Raw genomic sequence first — 17774 nt, forward strand, 5'->3', positions numbered from 1 at the left:
AGCAGAGGCAGCAGGAAGGATGGCTCCTGATTCACCGAGAGGCAATGGCGGCCAGGAGACCACTGAACAAGTTGAAAACATTGAGAACAGCACGCTGGAATCCTGGTCGGCCCAACTTCCTCCCAAAGTGAAGACAGAGACCACTTTCAGAGCCAGGAGTTCGATCCCTGGGACACATGCGGCAGAAGCAAAGAGCCGACTCACCCGGGGTTCCTCTGACCCCTGTGTGCACTGACATGCACCCGCACACTAAATTTATTAAGTAGTGTTCTTAAAAAGTCGCTTCCATTGTGTAGATGGAGTACTATTCAGCAGAAAAAAATAATGGAATCATGAGATTCGCAGGCAAATGGATGACACTAGAAGAAACCATCCTGAGTGAGGTAACCCAGTCACAAAAAGAGAAACATGGCATGTACTCTCTCATATATGGATTTTAGACATAGATCTGGGGAGTGCCAGCCTACAATCCTATGGCCAGAGAGTCTGGGAAACAGAAACTTCATTTAGTGGCTGATCGAAGAAGAGGCAGACTCCCTTGGTTAAGTACTGAGCTGAACTCAAGAAAGCCAGTAACAGAGAGGGAGGACTGATGATCAAAGGGATTAAGACTGGGCTGGTTTAACCCCCAGAAACAGCTGACCAGACAAAGGTTAACTCTTGAATCCCAGGCATCAGCCTGGGAAGCCAGCATGGGACTGATCAAGACCCCCTGAATCTGGGTGTCAGTGAAGAGGCCTAGGGAATCTATTGAGCCTTGGGCAGCAGATCAGTACCCATCCCAAGTATACACACGGACTTTGGACTCCAATAGAACAATGTGAGGCGCGCTCTCACCCAGAACTCTTGGGAAAGGGTCTAGGCCCTGCCCTATATGAAATGACACACTATGGACACCCCCATGGAGGGCCTCACCCTCCCTGGAGAAATGAGAGGATAACGGGGGGGGGGAGGGCACGGGAGGAAGGGAGGGAATGGGAGAGGGACCTGGAACTGACTTGTGAAGCAACCTTGATTCTTATCTAAATTTAAACTGGAAAATAAAATTAAAAAAAAAAAAAGAAAAAAGAAAAAAAAAGTCGCTTCCAAATAAATTCTAGGAGAATTTCTCACCAGAATACTTGAACTTCAAAAAAATTCTTTAAAAAAGAAATTTTCTAGACTATGGTGACTTGAGCCTTTCATCCCAATACTTGGGAGGCCGAGTTAGGATAAAGTTTGAAGATAGCCTGGGCTACATACAGAGCTCCAGGACAGCTTAGGCTACTGACTGAGACCTTGTTTAAAAAAATTCTTCAGGTTGAAAATATAGAAAGCACAAAACTAAAGCACTCCATATAGGCTCAGAGGTTAAGAGCACTGCCTGCCCTTCCAGAGATCCTGAGTTCAATTCCCAGCAACCACATGGTGGCTCACAACCATCTGTAATGAGATCTGGTGCCCTCTTCTGGCCTGCAGACGCACATGCAGGCAGAACACTGTGTACATAATAAACCTTTATAACAAACACTACATATAGAACAGCATATACAGGCAAGCATATCTTTCAATGAGCTGATTTGAGTATTTAAAGGAAGAACACCAGCGGAAGCTGAGTCAGGTTGCACACACCATCTCTCAGAGCACTCAGCCAGGCTGATGAAGGCTGTGAGGTCAACCTGGGCTACAAGGAGACTTACAGGCAAGTCAGGGCTGCATAGCAAGACTGTGTGTCAAGATAAAAACTAGAAAACAATAGCAATGCGCACAAAATCAAACACACCAAACCATCCACTACAAAGCATGAGAGCGTGAACTGAAATAATCTGTTTCGTCCTCATATGTTACACACGATTTGTATGTGGCTTATGCCAGCTAGACTGCAGCAACTTAGGATATACATTTGACTCTGGTGAGCAACAGGTGAAAGGCAAAAACAGACATGGAAAGGTTTGGCCCCATGGTCAGCCCAGAGGCACTGAAGAGAAATCCCCTGGCACTGTAGAGAAACCTCCTGCCGTGTGCATTAAAACTCAGAGAGAGTGGCCACCCTATGTCTGGGGTGCTCCAAAATTACCCTGCCCAGAGGTAGGTGCCAGGGGAGGGGCAGGCAGAAGAGGTGACCATCTATGTGGAAGCTGAAGTTGTGCATGACAGCTTTGGGATACTGGTTGCCATGTGTCCCTTGGGTTAAGGGTAGCGCTATCTCACATCTGTCTCCCTATACTGAGCCCTGCTCCTTGGCCCGTCCTTCGGCCCCTCCCAGCTCCGTACTGCTGATTTCTTTGCCTTCTTGGAACTCCCTCTGTTGGCAGCCAAGCCTCCAGGTCAGGATCCATCCAGGCCTTTTGTTTCTGTCCTTCCAAGCTCCCCCCTGCCTGTCTCACTTCAGTACTTGGTCTCGTACTGACTTCTAGGCAGCACTATTCATCCCAAAGGCATGCTGAGCTCCTAGAGGCCCCTAATTATGTCTGGCATCTTCTTCTCCCCTTCAGTGGCTGCCCAGAGTTATACATGCAGTACGTGCTTGAAGATGTTCAATAAATTAATTTTTTAAAGCATTCCTGCTCCCAGCCCTGCACAGGAGGCATTCTTTCTCCAGACCCTGGGAAGCTCAGAGGCACAATTTTGCAATGAGGGTAGAGCAGAACCATCCAATGACAGCGCACAGCACTTGTGCAGCTCTTCTGGGTGGGTCTTCACAAGCATTGCTTCCACTGGCCGTCCTTACACTCTTACACCTGCATGACCCCAAAGAGTCCTCTAGGCCAGTGTTTGCAAACTACCCTTTCCAGACAACTCCCTGGGAATCTGCAGGTCTGGTTGGTGGATCTGGGGTGAAGTAAAGAATCTGCATCCCTAGTAGACACTGGCGTCGGTGAAGATGCCAAATTAGGGACTTGGAGAAGCAAGGCTTGAGCAACCTGAAAAAGTGGGGGTCTATCTGCTCACTCAAGCTGTTCTGATTATGTGAGAGTTGCAACGGGAGAAGGAGGGAGTCGGCAGCTCCCTGGGGATTAGCTCTGTGGCACAGCCTGCAAATGCATACCTGATTTTATTGCCATGCCAAACCTGGGGGGCAGCCACTACACGGCCATCCTGAGGCTCACAGAGGATATGTAAGTTGTCCAAGAATATGCAGGCAGTAGACTGTGTGAGTGGGTTTAGACCTAAGACCTAATACCAAATGACAAGTCCCAGCCACTTCAAGAAGTCCAAGGAGAGGCAGGTGAGTTCCTAATTTAGCAAACACTTGGGACTCGCTTACTCAAAACCCAAGAAATTCTGCCCGGGCTGGGTGATGCAGGAAACCACTGAACCAATCTCCCCACCTCATGTTCTTTGCAGGCGATGCTCATGAAGCTGCATCCTCCCCCAAGGAGGCTAGCAGCTGCCACCGGAGTCCAGCAGAGACACGGATAAGCACCAAGCAGTCACTGAGGTTGCCTGGGACCCTCTCCTCTGCCCCACCTGCTGTGTTGTGTACTCGGGGGGCACTTCAGAAAAACTGGCAACTTAGTTATCACACTGCCAGGCTCCAGTGGGACACAGGAAGACATGGCACCCTTTGCTCCCAAGCCTCGTGCTAGCAAGGGCAGCTTGACTGATCAACTGGAGAAACTGCTTGAGAAAGCCAGATAGCTGAGGCCCTGGACACACCAACTCCACCAGAAATAAGATGGAGGCAGAGGGATGACTGGTGGGGAGCACTTCACCAAATGCAGATGGGAGCAGCTGCACAGCATCTGGAGATTGAGCCAATAAGGAAGCAAGCGTGTCTGGGAAGAGACAGGAAGCTACAGAAGCCTGGAAGGGTCCATGTGAGGGCAGCGGTGAGTCAGTGGCCAGGGTGGCAAGGATGGGATTCCCTTCCAATGGGACCCTCCAAGGCAGGAACACAATTCCTAGCTTGAGGTCCACCTACTATATGCTGGCTGCCTGGGCTGTGGCAAAGCTGACACCGCTGCTTCAGGCCACGCCAGTGCCAGACCCAGGCCAAAAGACATGGGGCTGCTGAGCCCCACAGGAAGAAGGGTGGCCTCTGTCCAGCCCTTGGCCCCTTTGCTCCAGCCCACGCTTCGCCTTACCTCCTATCTTTGCATTGTATGCTATGCCCACGATGCAATAGGAGTTGTTGGCCGACGCAGCGACTTCTCCTGCACAGCGGGTGCCATGTCTAAAGCAAAGAAAAACAAAAACAAAAACAAAGTGAGGTCCTGGCCCAGCAATTATTAATGAATCCTGTAAAGTGCTTATTATTTCCACAGCCAAGGTCAGCCATCCCTATGCCTGAGACGCCAGCAAAGCCCCACCCCCTTATTCTAGGCAGTCCTTCTGGCATATGTATTCAACCATATGCCCAGCCCGCGTTGCCATCTGGAGATGGCAAACAACGGTTCCTAGGTTGTTCCTTCAAGGATGCCTCCAATAGACTTACAGCAAGACCTGCTGCCAGCGTCCATGGCCCTGGGCATCTCTGCACCCGTTACTGTTCACACACAGCCAGGGCTGTTCACAGACCTGCCTCAGATCTGAGTGTCCTGTGACTAAAGACATGTCCCTTGGCACTTAGAGGCGTGCTGGTGTCCATGCTCGCCTGACCGATAAAGAAAGGAAGAAAACACTGCACTTTTGTCTTTGTCCTGTGTCCCTACAAGCACCCTGCTCGCCTGCACAGGGCGCTGTCATTTCCACAGGGGTATAACAGGAAAAAGACACTTTTAGTCGAATACTCAGTAGAGGCTGGGGACAATGAGGAAATCAGCAGAGAAGCAAATTGCTGTCCCCAGGAATGACCCCATCTTCTGATGTGCCACACTGGGCCATTTCCTCTAGCGGAGGCCAAAGCATGGGCCAGTCTTTGTACATCTATGAGGCGAGACCACGGGGAATCGGAATCATTGATTCGGATTTGCAGCAGAATGTAAAAATGGTTCCGGGTCTGCATGCCAGCCCTTTGGAAAGGAGTCGCCTGTCATTCTCTGGAGCTGTCACAGCCCCCAAGGCCAGGCCCGCTCTCAGGTCACACGCTGGGATTTGATTCTGCCCTTCAAGGGTCACTGCGTGGAATATAGATCACGCTTCCCCACCCCTTGATGTGTGACCAGGAAGCAGGCCCCATGCCCCAGGCCTCCCCACTGCTGAGCAGAGGGCACCTTGGGACGTGGGCAGAAAGCAGTCTGGGAGCTCTGGGAGGTCAGCATCTGGCACGCAGCACACAGTGGCCCTGCACAGCGCCTTGTGGGACCACAGCGTAACAGGATGATGGGTTCTGGATGTTGAATGCCCCGCCCACAATCTCATGTGTCAAATAAAGGCTTAGTTAGTCCCATGACATGCTCTAGGATATTTGTAAACTCTGTGAAGATGTGTTCTTGTGATTGATGTGGTAAGAAGCTGAGCAGCCAATAGCAAGGCAGGAGGTACAGGCAGGACTTCTGGGCAGAGAGAAAGGGACTGGGAAGAAGAATCTAGGCACATAGGAGACACCAGGAGACGTGGAACAAGTTAGATGTACAGAAATGGAGAAGAGATTTTAAAAAAAGCCATGTGGCAGAACAGAGATTAATAGAATATGGTTAATTTAAGTTATAAGAGCTAATGGGACAAGCCTAAGCTAAGGCCGAGTTTTCATATTAAATAAGTCTCCACATTGCTTTTTGTGAGCTAGCAGCCCAAATAAAAATCTGTCTATAGTGACATTACTGCGAGGGGCTGTATCTTTAGCAGGTAGAGACTTAGGTTGTTCGTTGTGCACATGCCCTGAAGGGAGACTGCGAGACCCAGACACTTTCTCCTTCTCTCTTGACTTTCTGGTTGATCTCATACACTATTCTGACCCACTGTATGTCTACTGTGTGTTCCCACTATGATGCAGGCAACGGACCGGCTGATCATGGATGGGGACAAAGTTGTGAACCAAAATAAATCTCTCTGTTCATTTTTGTCTTTCTTCCGGTCTCCCCTCCCCCCTCTTTATCCCTCCTCTCTCAGAGATGGCTATATTGTCCAGGCTGTCATCTAACTCCTAGGTTCAGAAGCACCTCCTGCCTTCCCCTTGAGTAGCTAGGACCAGAGACAAATGCCATTGCATGTTCTTTCTAAGTCAACAGTCTCCAGCCAACAGTCTTTATCATGACAGAAAGCTGACTAACATAAGCATGCTGGGAAGACATACACAGGCCGGTGCTTTGTCAGCATGGGGAAGGGAGAAAGGGCTTTGTTACTTTCCTTTAAGTGCTTTTAGAAGAATGCTAAAAGTTAAGCAAACCAGGCATGCTGACAGGACAAGCAGGTACCACGAAGGAAACGCCAGGAGCTTGCATAGGTCACTTGACCTCTTCAGGCCACCTGAGGTGGCGACTTACACAGTGTAAACTATTCCCACACATCACCTCACCTACCCATCCCAATAACCCTTGAGCTAGCGACATCTGTGTAGAGCAACCTCCAAGATATAAAGACTGTCTCAGCAAGGTTTCTCGAATGTGTGCAAACATCACACAACCAGTGGGCATAGAGCAGGGATTTGAACTATTTGCCCAGCATCATTCATGCCTTTCTGTCTTGACCATAAGGTCAAAAGCTCAAGCATGTGACCTGTGTGCTCAGGCAGACCAAACTGACGTTTGAACACAGTCATAGAGAATCCGAGGCAACAGTGATTCTTCTAAATATCCTAGGAGGCTAGAAACAGGGACAGTATTTCACCATTTCTGCCCAGCCAGCAGAGGCAACACTCCAAAGAAGCCATCTGTGCCCAAAGAGCTGTGGTCAAGTAACTTCTGAGACCTAGACATGCCCCGAACAGCACCCAGGCAGGAGAAGAACCCAGAGCCCAGCACTTCTGCATGCCTTCTCTTTGTAAGGAAAGGAAGGTAAGCCAGGAAGGAGGCTGCGAAGGGACATACTTATTCTCGTTGCTGGCGTCGTATCGTGGAGATGGGTCATAATCGTTTCCGTTGACATCATAGCTTGCATAGGAATCCTAGGAATTAAATCATGGTAAGTGATAATTAGAGACACAATGTACAACAGCCCGCTTTAAATTTTCCCCACATCAAGCATAGAAAATGAAGAAAATCACAAGAAGAGTTGCTGACTGTAACTACCATCCTACAAGCCTTTCATTGTGGTAGAATATATAGTACATGCTATACATACAATATTATCTCAACTGTTTTTAGATGTATGGCTCAGTGTTGTTTAAGTCCACACACATTTTTATGCAGGTATCACCTCCATTTATCAGTAGGACTTTTTCACTGTGCAAAACTAAAAGTCTACACTGATGAAACAAGAACTCCCCCACTCCGTCCCCAAGCCCTGGCAACCATGCTACCCTCTGTCTCTCAGTACGACTCCACATGCTTCACAGCCGTCATTCAGTATTTGTTTCCTATGACAGCTAATTCCACACGGCATAAAGTGTTCAGGTTCAAGTTGTCACATCTACCAGAATTTCCTATTTTAATATGCATAGTTTTAATTTTAATAATAGTATTCATACAACTTTTCATCCTTCTTAAAAAAATGTATCACCAAGTTTTCCAGAGTTAATGCAGTCTTTAAAACTCATCTCTAAGCACTATATAATTACTTCAAAAGTGGGTTTTGTGGGGTTTACTTCACCACTCTTGACACCAGGTATCATAGAGGATTTAGTGTATTTTCCATATTTACTGCATGCTGGGCTCTTGACTTTATACTTGTGAACTCATCCAGTCCTTACAATAGCCCCATAAGAAGTAGTCCTCTTAGTCACCCTATTTTACAGATGATAACATTGAGGAACAGAGAAAACAGGCAGCTTGCCTGGGATCCCAAGCAAGTGACAGACCCAAGGCTTCCTGGGCCCAGAACCTGTGTTTTAACCCTGCAGTGACCCACAGGCTACTGTGCATGTGATGACCACCTCTGCACACAGAGTTTCTATTCTTTAGGCTACACTCTGAAGCATGTGACTCAAACACGTGATCATATCCCTCTGCAAAGCCTTCTCTGGTGCGAGGGAGGAGTAGCGGAATGTTTGCATCTCTGCACCTTCCCAGGATGACTTTCATTATTCTGATTTAATGCGTTTGGGGAAGAGGAAAGGCAATTTGTATGTATTTTGTAACTGGTGTGGTTGAACACCATGTGTCAAGTCCCGGGCTAGACTTACATAGTTGGGGGCCAGGTCTGGGTGATTCCTTTCTATGCCGTCATCAAGGATGGTGACCACCACATTCTTTCCTGTGTAGCCTCGCTTCCATGCTGCCTGGACATTCATCTCTGATCGACAGCGACTGTTTTTATCTGCACAATGCTGAAAACACAGAACACATGAAGCCCAGGGTACGCCTCTGGCCACAAAACGCCAACCCAGACACTCCTGATGCTGACAGGGAGCAGCATGGCAGCCCAGACACTCCTGATGCTGACAGGGCACAGCATGGAAACTCAGAGAGTGGCGACTATATTAGGAGACAATGAAGAACAGTGGGCTCCACCTTAGTGGAGACTCCCTAGTTTCTCTGCATCTGACAGTGTGCTACCATTTCCCTGTGTCACTGTCTCCTGTTGGGACACTGTCCAGGGACAGGTCTTCCCTTCTCAGTCCACGCTGCAGTCAGCACCCAAGCTCTTCCCTCTATACAGACGACTCATTTGTGCTTTCATACAGGCAGTGGTTTTCAACCTGTGGGCCATGAAGTAGCAACAATATAATGTTATGGTTGGGGTCACCTCAACATGAGGAACCGTGTTGAGAACGACTGACGTAGAGGGCTCACACTCAGGATGAAGACGGTCTGTCTGGAGCTGTCCTGGAAACTCAAGGGAAAAGTTAACCCTCTTCAGAGGCGTGGCATGCTGATGCCCCCGAGGAGACGGAGGTCCCACCGTCTGACTCACCATGTACCACATGTTGGACCAAATGGGATCGTTGAAATAAAGAGAGTCGCTTCGCGCCTGCCTCTTGACCCTGCGCTTCACCTCTTGTTGTTGGAGCCATTTTACCTAGCAGACAGAAACGCAGATACCACTTACTTCAAGGGGTGCAATGTTTCCACCGGTAAAATACTTGCTGTGCAAGCCTGACAACCTAAGTTTAAGCTCAGGAACCAACATTTAAAAAAACAGGAACAAAAACGATGCAATGGCTCATATTTCTAATCCAGCACCCCTACAGTGAGATGGGGAAGCAGAGACAGGAGAATTGCCCAGAAGCTCCAGGGCCAGCTACCCTGGAGTACACAGAGTAGCAGTGACAAAAGAGTCCCTATCGCAAACACCATGTGGAAGAAAAGAAAGCCATCTTCTGACCTCCATGTGCACACTTGGTGTGTGTGTGTGTGTGTGTGTGTGTGTGTGTGTTCATGCATACATGCGCACACACAAACACTTTTAAAAAGGATGGCAAGATTGCTTAGTGTGTAAAGCACTTAGTACACAAACCTGAGAAACTCATAAAACCTGGAAGGAGAAAAACAACTTCCTAATTATCCTCTAGTCTTCACACATACTGTGTGTGACATTTGTGCTTGTGTGTGTGCACACAAACTAATCAAAGATATATCTGATAGACAGGTAGATGATAGACTGATATATACAGAACATTTTTTAAAGTGACCCCCCCAACTTCAGTCTCTTGCAGGCAGTGTGGGTTTCCTTTTGTAAGATTCCGGGTCACGGTAGGTGATCCGGATGGCATGCACCAAGGAACGTTTCTGACCACATGTGAAAGCTGCTGGTTTATTATGAATGGGGGTGGTAGCGGTGCCGATAACGTATCTGGAAGTTATTTTACTAAAAACAATAGACTGTGAAGGTGCCAAGAAACTGATTGACAACTGTTGCTCCAAGAAAGGAAACATAGGAATGGAAAAGAATGAATGAGAGGGTGAAGAAACTGTTTAGTCAAGCTGGTACCAGATGACATGAGTAAGTAAATGACCATAATTCATGTATTGAAAATCTGGACAGTGCCTAGAAACATAGTACTAAACCATGCGTGGAGAAAGAGCTGAAAAGTAAACAGCAAAGGACTAACAACTGCAATTCTTAGATAGTGGCATCATTGCTAATTTACAACTTAAGATTTTATAAGTTTCTTTCATGTGGTATTACTTGCCTTCATGATCAAGCAACAGTTTGGAAGGTAGGATAAATGGCACAGAAGACCAGAGATCTAGGGCCCAGAATGACTGGAATAAAACTCAGCCCCACACCTCACAGTACATCCTGAACCTGTTTGTCTGCCTATTGGAATGGGCCTATCATTATACATTCCAGAGTTGCCCTGCACAGTTCTTTGCTCTGGGAAAGAATTCTAGGTAGAAAGAAGGTTCCATCATCTCCCAGGGTTATGGGCCCAGCCACGCTCTTGGCAGTAACTGCAGCCCACACGCTGCCTGCCCTATACTTTGTTTTGAAGCAAATGTCCAACTTTGTCTAGAAGTCTAGTTAAAACCCAGCCTCTCTGGAATGCGTGTAAGATGAGATAAAAGTTACAGATGGTCACAGGATCCCACACAAATAAGCAGAGGGCAGGACTGGGTAGGGTGGGGAGACCCTGACAGGAAACAGCCTGCAGGTGTCAAGGGTCATGGATGTGGCCTCTTGTTCACACAGTTCCACTGGCAGCCTTAGCTGTTTCCTCTTCCTGTGAGCCAGAGCCAGAGGCACACAGTCAGACCAGAAGCCCAATTGACACACTGGTCCTGGGTGTCGCTAGCAACACAGGGCTGTTTTGAAAAGTCCTCCCACAGAGAGCATAGAACTGTGCTTGTACACTACGTCAAGCCCTCTTGCTACAGCCTCAGAAACGCCAGCAAGCTTCCCCAGGGAGCCCCCTTTCTATAAGTGTGTCCATGGTATGGATGGATGGAGTTAAGGTGACAAAGGACATTCACAGAGGCCTCTGGACTTGAGGGCTCCTACACAGTGTAGTCGGGAAGGGCACACATTAGAACCAAGCCACTAAACTTCTTTAAGCACTCAGGGGTGGGGCTCCATTAAAGCTTGAATGGATTCTGCGCTCCATGCCCAGTTGTATCCAGAGCAAAGGTGACAGCGCCTGGCATCTCTCTCTTCCCTGTGCCTTTCGGCTTCATTAAAATGTAGTGAACTTTAGTCTGTAAATGAAAAAGGACAAGAGGGACTTCTATGTGGCAAGGCACCCTGACGTCCCACCGTGCAAACCGGCAGAGCAAATCAGAGGCCATGTTCCCAGGGTCCAGAACCATCAAATTGTAAAGCCACCTGCAGAAGGGAGTTGCAGAAGGAAATAAGCCTGTGTGGACAGTTGGATATCCTGCCAGGGTCTCAGGTTCCAAACCATAAAAGTGTGTGGGCTTGGCCAGTCCATCCCCGAACTTCTGCACTGAACAGTGTGATTATCTCTAGTGTCCATCAGTGCTGAGCGCTCTTAACACCAACCTACAAGCTGCTGGAAGGCTCAACACGAGGAGGTGAGGGAGAGAGTGGTCACCAGCGACTACACAACACCTTACGGCAAGTGTACCCCTTGACTGTGTGTGCATAGGCGCGGGGGGGGGGGGGGAGTTAAGCTGGGCCCACGACCCTACAGGGATGGAGGGACAGGTGAAGTCCTGGGACTTCTGGGAACTGTGTAGAAATGCTGCGGATGGGCGTGGGGTTTTGTTCTTCACAACCTTGACCTGTTTGCTAAGGGGGCTTCAACCTCACTGTGACTAGGAACAGGGAGACAGACCCCTGGCCACCCCTTGCCATCCTCTCACTAGGAAAAACATGCATTTTTACTGAAGGGTGAAATTTTAAGCATTAAGGAAATGTCCTTGGTTTGTGCCTCTATTCTGGTTCTCATTCTTCTGGTTCTACCCACTCTGACCAGTCACCCCTCCCTCCTCTCCTCCCCTACCCCCACTTCCCATCCACCCCTCTCCCCATCCACTCCTCCTCCATCTCCATTCAGAAAGGGGCAGGTAATGGCCCTCTTGTTATTTAGAGTCTGATGACTCTGTAGTTCAGGCTTTGGTGTTCCCTGCACTGTCACTATTGTCTACATGTCCCTACTTGGTCCCCTTAGTGTTGGAATACACTGAGAAGACGGAGATGTGGCACTGCCCGCTGCTACCCTTTCCTTATCTCTTGACTCTTCCTCTCCTACCCCTTTTCTCTCTGGTCGCTAATGAAAAATTGTTGGTTGAACACGTTGAAACTTTAAACTAAGAACAATATACTATGTTCAACCAAGGAAATAAAATTCATTGGTTACAATGAAACAGTGACAGCAATAAAAAAAAAGATCATGGGGAGCTGGGTAGTGGTGGCACACACCTTTAGTCCCAGCACTCAGGAGGCAGAGGCAGGTGAATCTCTGTGAGTTCAAGGCCAGCCTGGTCTACAGAGTGAGTTCCAGGACAGTCAGGACTACACAGAGAAACCCTGTCTGGAAAAACAAAACAAACAAGAAGATCATGGGGTTAAGCTATCCTCGTGGAAATGAAAGAGTTTCGTCTGCCTGCATAAGGTGTGGGTGTGACAACTGTCATCTCCCTGGGATACGGGGCGAACTATCACCATAGGCTACTGGCTTCACTTGGGCTGGTCTTTGTAGGATGCCTGAGGCCACTTGTAGTGCTTGGAGATGGCATGGAGCAGATGTCAGACTGCTATACTAATTGTACACCCAGAACACATAGCCAGGACAGTAAACAATGGGAAAAAGTTAGGAAACCCAGGAACGAAAACATACTCAGCCTAGAACCCCATCAGCATCACCCTCTTCTGTCACCAAGGCAACAGGGAAGCAACCCCTGTTCAACTATTGTCACAGAAAAACACTGTAGAAGCCATTTCTTGAATTCTGTTTAGAAGACCCTGGCTTAACCATCACAAGAGATGACAGTTTGGGCAGTGGGTGCTGTGGAACATCAACGCTGCTCATTCATTCATAAGTTACTTATCACATTGCTGAAGGTCATAGAAGGTGCTGCCCTCCCCATCACCCGCCACAGTCACTGAAAACAGAGCCTGCAGTCACAGCCCAGTCTGGTTGATCGTTTGCAGCTGAATTGTGTCTCCACCTAGATTCTTATGTTGCAGTCCTAAGCCCAGTACCTCAGAATGAGACTATGGCACTCAAACCCATGGCCTCACACATGTTAGGCAAGTGCCGGCCACTGAGCCACACCCAGCCTCTGGAGACAGTCTTTAAAGAGACAGATTGAGTTAAAGTGAGGTCATTAGCGTAGGCCTTCATCCATTATTACTGATGTCCCCAGGTGAGATTAGGACACGTGCACCGAGAGAGAGACCATGTGAGGACACAGCAAGAACGCAGCCATCTGCAAGAGACTTCAGCAGAAACCGCCCAGCTGAAACCTTCTTCTTCAACTCCTGGCCTCCGTGACTGTGAGGCAGAGGTATCTGCTATTTCAACCTGCCAGTCTGTGGCCCTTTGTCACAGCAACGCTGGCAGACCCTGGTCCACCTTCCCCACGCCTATCATTCTGGCTTCAGCAACATGATAAGGCTTTCGGAATCCAGATTTTCTCGTGGGCTTCATTGTAAGTGAGTTAGGGTGAATCACAATTCCCATCTAAAACATTAAAGAGAAAGAAGCTGGTATGCAAATGAAGACAGGTCGATATTGTACACACGAGCCTGGTCCATGAAACTCGAGAGACATTTCAATAAACATTTATTTAGCATCTGTTAGCTTTTACCAGGCAACTGCTGGGCTTCAAGGGAGAATGAAAACGAATGGCACGTGGTCTTGGCTCTCAGCAACTTTATTGTGTTAGCAAGGGATGCGCTTTTGTGTTCCTGTGTCAAGCTTGTCTTTGTAAGAGCATCTATGAATCTGGCTGGTTTGCCTTCCTGTTGCCTCTTCGTTGGTTCTATTGGTTGTAGCACACTGGCTGACTCAGCCTGTCATTCTAGGCCTCAGAGACACCATATGCAACTCCCTGACAACAATGTTTCTGTCACGGACCGGATTCCAAACAAACTACTAGTTGTGGTTGTCATTCCTACTGAATACTATGGCCAAAGCTAGAACACAAAAATATAACTGTAGGAACGGCAGACCAGGTCTGAGGATTTTGATCGAATGGTTGGCTTTCTGGTAGCAGGGCTTTCTGAGACAAGAGGTAGGGAAGAGGAAAGATGGGCGAAGATAGAGAGCAATCTATGCAGAGGCTGAGCAGGAGTGAAGAGTGAAGTCCTTCATCGGGGAATCCAAAGGCTGGCACGGCTGGGCTCAGGGGAGCCACAGGAGTAGGGCGCACTTGAGACAGTGGCAACAGGGTATTTCATAGAATCCTTTGGGAGTGTGGAGAGGTTAGCTGTGGGTCAGAGGTGACAAGGAAGCCCTCAGGAGGACAGCAGGGAAGGTAGTGTTGTGATGCAAGTGAGAGAAATTACGATACGGACAGGGGGATGTATAGGATGTATAGACAGGAAAGGGGCTGGCCCCCATCAATGAAGCAAGTTGGGGAGGCAGCTAACTCAACAGAAGAGTACCTCTCTCTGAGGCCATGAGGGCTTTGGGATGTCCTTGAGGCAAGGATGTAGGTAACTAATATTAGTAAATGCTGTCCAATTATAGGAATATTTTAAAATCCCAAGCCTTTGCCAATTGCCAGCAGCCATACCCCTGGAATCAGTTGTGTTGTGCTGAAAATATGAAGAGGCAGCTCATGGCACTCTTCTGCACTCCCTTGGGGAAAGAGTGATGGCCTATGAGACCTCCAGTCAAGCTGGTTCAAGAGCTCTCCCTACCCATGTGGGCAGATCCATGCTGGGTAGGAGCAGTCTGCCCGTTACATAGTCCATTGACCCCTGCGACCACTGTGGGTCACTTGCTATTTGCCAGGAACTTTCTGTTTGTTTGCAATTCAAATGGCTCTCGCACACAAACTGTCAGATAAAATTCCATCTGTGGTTGAAGGGAAGATCTGCTTAACTGTTGCATCAGTGCTGGAAAGAAACCCGAGCTTTGATTAAACTCTGGGGCAAAGTCCCATCCTCCTAAGCAGAACGCTCTACTGCAGCCCCCGAAATCACTCTGTGACGGTGAAGCATGGACAACAGGCACCAACTAGAGGGCCTCCACCGCCCACAAACAGCCACTGAGGCCCCTCCAATAACATCTCCATCTTTCCATTTCCGTCATCCAACTGGCTGAGCACCAAGGGAAAGGAAAGGGCTAAACCAGAGTCATCGAACTAAAATGTCAGGTTTGGAAGACAGGCAGCAGCTCCTAAACTATAAGCCAGCTTGGAACTGAATCAGAACGAGTAATTTTTAAAAAATTTGTGAGCCCTTTCAGCTATTGGCTGGGACTGCTGTAACATCTGCCCTTCCTTCTCCAGACGTTTAGCAAAAGAACAAGTTAAAAACAAACACTTCCAGCATGCCTAAATGACAGCCCTAAGAAAAACTCAGTGACTGATATTGCACACTGGGAACATGTGGGTTTTTCTCCCTATGAGCGGGCTGATCAGTAAAGCAAAGCAAAACGGCCCTTTCAAAGACGAGGAAAATCAAGTAAAGGTTAATTAAGAAGGTACAGAAGGGAATACTCGGCAGCTAAAAGCACTGATCGCTCTTCCAGAGGGCCTGAGTTCAATTCCTAGCACCCACATGTCAGCTCACAACTGTCTATAACTCTAGTTTCAGGGGACCCAACACCCTCTTTGAGCTTCCACAGGAACTGCGTGCATGTGACGCAGACATACATGCAGGCAAAACACCCATGCACATAGAATAAAAATAAATATGTGTATTAAAAAAGAATGTAAGGAAAGTGACAGCGTATGCAGCAGAGGATCACTGTAAAGAGATGCTTGGCAGGTGTGACAGCACGTATGTATCCGTGTGTGTATCTAAAGACGAGCATCCCCACACCACTGCCTCCCTCCTGTGTTTTGTTTAAACAAATGTACACCCCATCAGTTTTATGTGATGTTGGGGTGGACCGTGAATTCCATCACTCATCAAAGCACTTTGACACAACACAGACTGGAGGCAATTAAAATAAAATACCATCTGTATTCCATTGGACTTTATCCTAAGCCCTATAACATTCGCTTCCAGTTGGGTCATCCCGGTGCATGGACAGCTACATTCCAATGTCTCTGAATAATATTATATCATCTTTTCCTTTTGTTAATAATATTAATTACAGAATGTGCCAGATGTAAAGGTATCATAAAAAGGCTTTGCTAATGTAAGAAAATGGTTCAGATAAGAGAACAAGGCTACATAATTCTATGAAGCAGCTAATTTCATCAAATAGTTAATTGGAAATGACTAGGTAAAGTAAATATTCATCAGACGGACAGCTGATTCATTTGGCTTGCCTTAAAACTAGACTATGTAAACAGAGGTATTTCATTTGTGGTTCTGAATTCCTAATTGGTTTATACGCTTTTCCGGGCGTTGAAGCTTTAATTAGAACTCAGGGAGACCATCAGCCAATCACCGGCAGGTTGCAGGCAGGGCTGGGATGGTCGGGCTTTTCACCTTTCTCCTCTTTATTTTTTACTGGCAGGATCTTTGATGGCAGCCCTGCCAGGAGCTACGAAACTGGGTAAAAGGGAATTTTATTTGGAAAAACTTAACTGCCAGAGCCTTGCCCTAGGAAGTCTGTCCTTCCTTCTGCTCCCTTCAAGAACACAACTGCAGGGTACAGTGGCTCACTGGAACCCCTTGGACTATGTCCCCACCACCCTGCCTGCGTGGCCCATGGGAAAACCTTCTGTCTTAGCCTCACTGTGGCCTCGCCAGTATGGGACCTGCTGAACAGCTCTGCATTCCATGATTATATAGTTGATATTTGTGGAGAAGAAAGAACGCCCAGGGAGGGACCTTAGGAGGGTTTAACACTGCCAGGGCTGTCTGTCTGTCATCTCAGCTACTCAAGAGGCTGAGTCAGGAGGATCAAAAGTTCTGCCAAAGCAAGTTATCTAGACTCTGGTTCTAAAATAAAAAATGCAAAAGGAGACTGAAAACATTTCTCAGTGGTAGAGCACTCGCTTAGCATATGGGAGGCCCTACATTCAACCCCTTAACCCAAAGAAAATACCACAAAGGTTTAAAAACAGGAAGGAAACAACATATTCTGTGTCTCCTATATTGACGGTTATCTGTCTGAACATCAAGGAGCAGTTTTAATTCTTGGAAGCCCATTGACAGGGGGTCGGGGGACAAGCCTCTTGGCAAAGAGCACTCATATCAGAACATTTTTCCATACAAATATTTAGCCCCAGATTTTAACTCCCGGAGAGGTAGGAATTTAAAGACGCTGAAGACTTCAGATGAATAAATGCATGCCGTCTTTACTGGACACATCAACTGCTTGCTCAGAGTGAAATTGTAGTGGGTAATGGGGTGGTGATTCCCTTGTTAGCTTAGTTCTCCTCTAAGATGACAGGTGAGAGGTCACTTTCAACCTCACAGGACCCATTACACTGCGCCCGTTTAGAACCAGGTGCCCTGCTGCCCGTCTCTATATGACCCTGAGTGTGGCGATATCTTGTTTATACTCTAACAAATAAAGCCTGCCTGAAGATCAGATGGTAGAGGAGCCACTAGCTAACCATAGAGGTCTGGAGGTCTGTGCAGACAGACAGGAAGTGATATATTAGGCGGAGAGAGGAATATAAGGCCGTAGGAGACAGGAACTCAGTCTCTTTTCAGTTTGAGGATTTAGAAGAGATATGAACTCTAGTGTTGCACTGGGCGTTGGTGGCGCACGCCTTTAATCCCAGCACTCAGGAGGCAGAGGCAGGCGGATCTCTGTGAGTTCGAGGCCAGCCTGG

The 17774-nt window shown here is 47.8% G+C and overlaps 1 protein-coding gene across 2 annotated transcripts in view; it reads right to left on the reverse strand.

Moving 5' to 3' along the window:
- Window positions 1-17774, reverse strand: part of Pcsk6 (proprotein convertase subtilisin/kexin type 6) — a 190139-nt gene that overhangs the window by 121184 nt on the left and 51181 nt on the right. For both annotated transcript variants that reach the window (XM_021235532.2, XM_021235531.2), the window contains exons 3-6: window positions 8875-8979; window positions 8144-8287; window positions 6891-6967; window positions 4068-4156 (exon numbers count right to left, since the gene is read on the reverse strand). In XM_021235532.2, the coding sequence (XP_021091191.1) occupies window positions 4068-4156; window positions 6891-6967; window positions 8144-8287; window positions 8875-8979 (415 nt within the window). The remainder of the gene's footprint in view (window positions 1-4067; window positions 4157-6890; window positions 6968-8143; window positions 8288-8874; window positions 8980-17774) is intronic.

This window comes from Mesocricetus auratus, unplaced genomic scaffold, assembly GCF_017639785.1.
Source record: "Mesocricetus auratus isolate SY011 unplaced genomic scaffold, BCM_Maur_2.0 Super-Scaffold_4256, whole genome shotgun sequence".
Taxonomy (NCBI): Eukaryota; Metazoa; Chordata; class Mammalia; order Rodentia; family Cricetidae; genus Mesocricetus; species Mesocricetus auratus.